Source organism: Amblyomma mixtum, chromosome 10, assembly GCF_055824585.1.
Source record: "Amblyomma mixtum isolate Tamu chromosome 10, ASM5582458v1, whole genome shotgun sequence".
NCBI classification, from domain to species: Eukaryota; Metazoa; Arthropoda; class Arachnida; order Ixodida; family Ixodidae; genus Amblyomma; species Amblyomma mixtum.
This window is the reverse complement of record NC_143021.1, coordinates 133,383,644-133,388,681: the sequence shown is the minus strand read 5'-3', so window position 1 is coordinate 133,388,681 and position 5,038 is coordinate 133,383,644. Positions and strand designations below refer to the sequence as shown.

At 48.9% G+C, this 5,038-nt stretch overlaps 1 protein-coding gene across 1 annotated transcript; it reads left to right on the top strand.

The window, feature by feature from the left end:
• The first annotated feature begins 2,806 nt into the window (after positions 1-2,806).
• LOC149326996 (kelch domain-containing protein 3-like) lies at positions 2,807-4,783 on the top strand. The gene is made up of 3 exons (XM_089564750.1): positions 2,807-2,964; positions 3,286-3,596; positions 4,701-4,783. The coding sequence occupies exons 1-3, from the start codon at positions 2,807-2,809 to the stop codon at positions 4,781-4,783; spliced, it is 552 nt and encodes a 183-aa protein (XP_089420876.1).
• Positions 4,784-5,038: the final 255 nt, after the last annotated feature.

The window sequence follows — 5,038 nt, the reverse complement described above, 5'->3', positions numbered from 1 at the left end:
AGAGAAAAGTATATAACAGCTTTTGCTTACCGGTACTAACCCATGAGACTGGAACGTGCTCGGTAGCGATCAGGATTCAAATTTAATTGAGGACAAGAGAGCGAGCTAGAGGAAGAGGGCAGAGTGGGTCAGAAAAGAAACCGAGGTGCTGTATGGCGTAGTGCAGGGAAACTCGATGCACGTTGTTCGGTCCTTCCCAGTTGTTCACGTGGTGCTGCAGCAGTAGGGCATGCGGGAGGAGGTGGTGTTAACGCCGGTTCTAATGCGCACGTCTTTGAAAAGAAAAAGCGGCTTCTTGACGCTCTGGTGGATTCCTTAGTAAGGCTGGAAGTTACCGCGTGCTTGAGATTCGGTGTACGTAAAAGCTCCCGCACGCACATCTCGAAAAACTTTTGCGATGTTTACATACCAATTACTAACAGCACCGTAGCTGTTGAAGACACATGAAACCTAGCCTTCTTTTAGTATTTATTTTCAGGGTGCTCTCCATTTGTGAATGAATTTAATTTCCAGCGCACGGTTGATATACCAAGCATAGCTGATAGGTTATCTCCAGCCTACGTTTGCCAGGTGAGCTGTATTAGAAAAGGAAATATGTCTTACCGTTCGAAGCAGCTGCTAAAGAACTGCACGCCAACTGCACGGCAAAGCAAAAGTTTGCAGTGATAATGCTTTTTTTTCAATAGCAGTACTATGAAGAGCACAGCGATCGAGAGACACGACGCCAGTTTTCAAGAAACATGCGCGGTTATTCAGCCATTCGGGCTCTGCATGCAAGAAGCAGAAACGCAATTCTTTATTAGCCGCCATTCACGTCCATTCTTTTATTGTGGCAGAGCCGGACAGGTAGGTTATTGATCACAATGTGTTTGGGCTGGCGCTTTATGAGAACTGTAATCGGGACTGGTACATAGTAGGGTTGCTTCATGGTTAGGATGCGAAACTAAAAAAAAAAAAAGCCGCCGCGGTGGCTAAGTGGCTATGGTGCTCGGCTGCTGACCCGAAAGACGCGGGTTCGATCCCGGCCGCAGCGGCTGGAATTTCTTTGGAGGAGAAATTCTAGAGGCCCGTGTACTGTGCGATGTCAGTGCACGTTAAAGAACCCCAGGTGGTCGAAATTTCCGGAGCCCTTCACTACGGCGTCTCTCATAGCCTCAGTCGCTTTGGGACGTTAAACCCCATAAACCAAACCAAACCGAAACTAAAAAAGGAAGCGTTATTTCTGAAACCATTGGCAGCACAATATCACCAATATATCGTTCACAGAATTTTATAAGGTCGCCTAAAATTTAGCCCCTATAACTTGCGCTCGCTATGAAGGATTCCATAAGGCAGTTTTAGCTGACCGATTTTACGGTCCCCTCCGATTACGCTGGCACGCCCAACATAAGCATAGCGGACGTGCGGCGAGCAAGTTTATAAAAGCAAATTGTTCCGCTGATAAGGCTAAGCAGAATTGTTTGGCTTGTGACGCCATCTAGCGGTGATAAATAGAACCGATTTGATGAACAAAATCGAAACTTGTGCTTCTAGTTCATATCCACTCCGTGGATTCCAAGAAGAGGCAAACGTATCAGGGGGCGGCAGAAAGTTAGGTAGGCGGATGAGATAAAGAGGTTTGCGCGGATACGGTGGCCGCAACTGGCAAAGGACAGGGTTAATTGGAGAGACATGGGAGAGGCCTTTGCCCTGCAATGGGAGTAGTCACAGTGGTGATGATGATCAGTTCATATCTCTTTGTTTTTGTTTGCCTAGAACTTAACAAGTATTAAGTGAACAAGCGTACTTAAAGAGCACCTGATCGGACAGTTCAGTGAAAGAAAACGCGACTTGCATTGGTAGTTTGATCCACACCGACCATTGCCACACTGTTCATGCGAGGCGCCGCTGTGAAGCGCTATATTAGTGTTTTTCCTTTTTTCTACGCTGCGCAAAACAAGAATTCAGACTGCGGCAGTGCATGTTCCTTTTGGCACTACTAAACTGGAGGTAAATAGACGATCACTTCATTTGGAAACGTTTGCAGTTTGCCGGGGTGAACACTTCTGGATATGATTGCAGGAACGTCTACTCATTAGCAAAATAAATTGAGACGTTTGCAAGGATTGACCCTGACTAAGCCGCATTGCAAAGAGCGATCTTTGTCAATTTTGAAGCGTTTAAACGAGTGTAGTGTAGAAAATGAGCCCATGAGACAGTGAAACTGGAAAGCGCTCTCAGACGCGACCGTCGAGCCAAAAGCAAACATCTTGAACTAACCGGTAAACTGGAGGCATTTCCATACGATACGACGCTGCACTAAACCGGCGCACTTGCAGAACGGAGGCGCCGCTCCGCTGACCCGCTAGCGTGTGAGCGTACTGCGCATGGGCACTTGAGCGTCCGCCCTGCTCAGCTGGGTAGCGGGCCGCAAAACCGGTCAGCTCAGCTAAATGTGTCTAATGAAGAGCCAACTGGGAAGCATTAACGACGTGGCTCGTAGCGTCCAGAAAGTTTTCGGTCAGGAACAGGCTGGAAAAATCGCTGAAGTGCCTTTGTGATAGCTCTTACGGTTTTCGTTCTTTTTCTCGGCGGCAGAAACTTTACAGTATGCAGTTTCTTCGTGCAACGTTAATACACTTGCGCATCATGAAATAACCTAAATATTCTAATATATGGCAAACATAGTCACCCTTCAAATCCTCGCTGCCGCACGCGCTGCGGAAACCGGCCACCATATCGCTGTTTCAGGAAAGGCCACGTGAGGTCGGCAGAATCGCTGGAACGATCGCGCCGTGTTTCTCAGAGCACTAGCTGCCCCGTCAAGATGTGGACGGTGCGACTGAGTGGTGTTCCAGAGGAAGTCAACCACGGTGCCGTTTCCATCAACTGCAAGGTGTACTCGTTCGGCTCCTTTCACGAGGACGGGCCTCACCCCTTAAGGAACCTCGTCGTCGTGTCCATCTTCGACCCTGCAACGTCGCGGTGGGATATTGTGCTAACACATTCACCGTCCAATGGCCAGCCGAATAACATATGCCGTCGCACCGTTGTCGCCTACGGTCACTGCGCGTACCTTTGGGGCTTACGGAACGGCTGGGAGTTGGACAGCGTCCTTTACCGTTTCGACACCAACACCATGTCATGGAGCTGCCCTCAAGTGAACGGTGAGGCGCCGACACCGCATTACGGCGCCTCAGCTTGCATGGTCGGTCATCGCATGTATATTTTTGGTAACCCACATGATTCCCAAGACGTCAGCGCGCTTGACCTGGATACCATGAAGTGGCATCGCGTCCCCACCAGTGGAGAGGTCCCTCCTCCGCGATCCTTCCACACGGCCTCTGCAATCGGGACGCGCATGTACGTGTGGGGTGGCGGCTTAGCTTCGACTTTTCGCGCAGGTCGCTTTGAAAACGTGAACTCATTATTCTACCTGGAAACAACCACCTCGACCTGGGTGCGCCCACACGTACAGGGCGTTCCCCCCGTGGCTCGGTACGGGCATTCCGCCTTTGTCTACAGGGGCGAGCTGTACATCTTTGGTGGGTTCAACCAACTTCGGGACACTTACTGTGCAGACATGCACAAGTACGACCCTGAGACATCGTGCTGGAGTGAGGTGAGGCCGCGGGGCTTAGGCCCGTCTGCCAGGTGGTTTCCAGGCTGCTGCATTACTGGCGAAAGAGTGTTTGTGTTTGGCGGTTATGGCCCGGTACAGGACCCGGAGGAAGGAGAGGAGGAGGAGGAAGCGGCTCTGACCGATCTTCACGTGTTGCACTTGGAACCGACACTAGTGAACTTGTGCCTGCTTGCGGTCGTCGATGCACGACTGGATGTAAGAGAGATCCCACTCATTAGAAATCAGATCAACGCTATGCTGTCACCATGATGGAAGTCACAGGCAGATGATGCACCTGAAGCAAACGGAGTGCCTGCGACGAAACTGTATGTCTAGTTGATGATAAATGAGTTTTGTGCATGTATAAACACCTCTATTTTAAAAGTACTTTTAGATTCAGCCTCTTTTCTGTCACACACAGTAGTTTATAATGATAGAGCAGTTAAGCAGTACTTTTTGTAACAGGGCGAAATATTTGTCGGAAGGAATATTTACTTCTGTATATCGATTTCACTCCATCCTGGCTGGTTCTTCTACTGATTCATAATAATATTATTTCGCTTCAGTCCCGTGCTCGACTCTAGCTGCATGTAGAACATACGAGACATCTTTTTCAAGGCAGACAACAGAGCGACTCCCCCGATTAGACAGTAATCCTGCATTTGAGCTGGGCGCCAGGATAGATTCGTCTACATCTACAATGCATCGAAAAGCGACCCAGTCTTCGCCTGTTCCTGCATTGCTGTCCACAAGTTGATCCCATAGAATATAATGGGTCGCAATGCTGACGACTATATATTTTTGGCTGGTATCTATAGATTCCTGATAACATCTCTCAAAGCACCAACGGCTATCCATGTATTAACTTTTCCCCGTATTACTCGTGATAGCTTGTGCATCAGATCGTACTGGAGGTAGCCAACAGCATCTTGGCCGGACCAAGAAATTTGCTTTGATATCTAGGGCGTCGTATCTATACGGATGTGGCGGTGGCACAGGCGCACATGGCAATATCAGTTAGATTCGGAACGAACCATCACACTACCCCGATAAAATTGGCGCTACACTTAACGAGTAACGTCATGTGGTTGTCTTCTAGGCCTTGCCCACTTCAGGAAATGTAGGCGGCAGAGAACCACGCTAAAGGACGCTGCAGACGGCATTGAACAGCGCCTTCTCTGAGCGGCTCTACACATTTTATCGGGAAGGACGACTAACTTTCGTGCTAGTCGTAAATGTCTTGCTTTGTGCGCGTTATTTCGTTAGAGAAAGTGCAGCTCGTGTTCGCTGCTTCCATAAAAGAGTGCAAAAGCGCGCTATTTTTGCTCAACCCATTCTTTTTACCGAGATGAAATAACCACGCGGTGTCTCAAATAAAAACTCAAATTAAAAGCTGTCTTCAAACGCAACTGCGGCACAAATGCGCTTCAGGTTTGC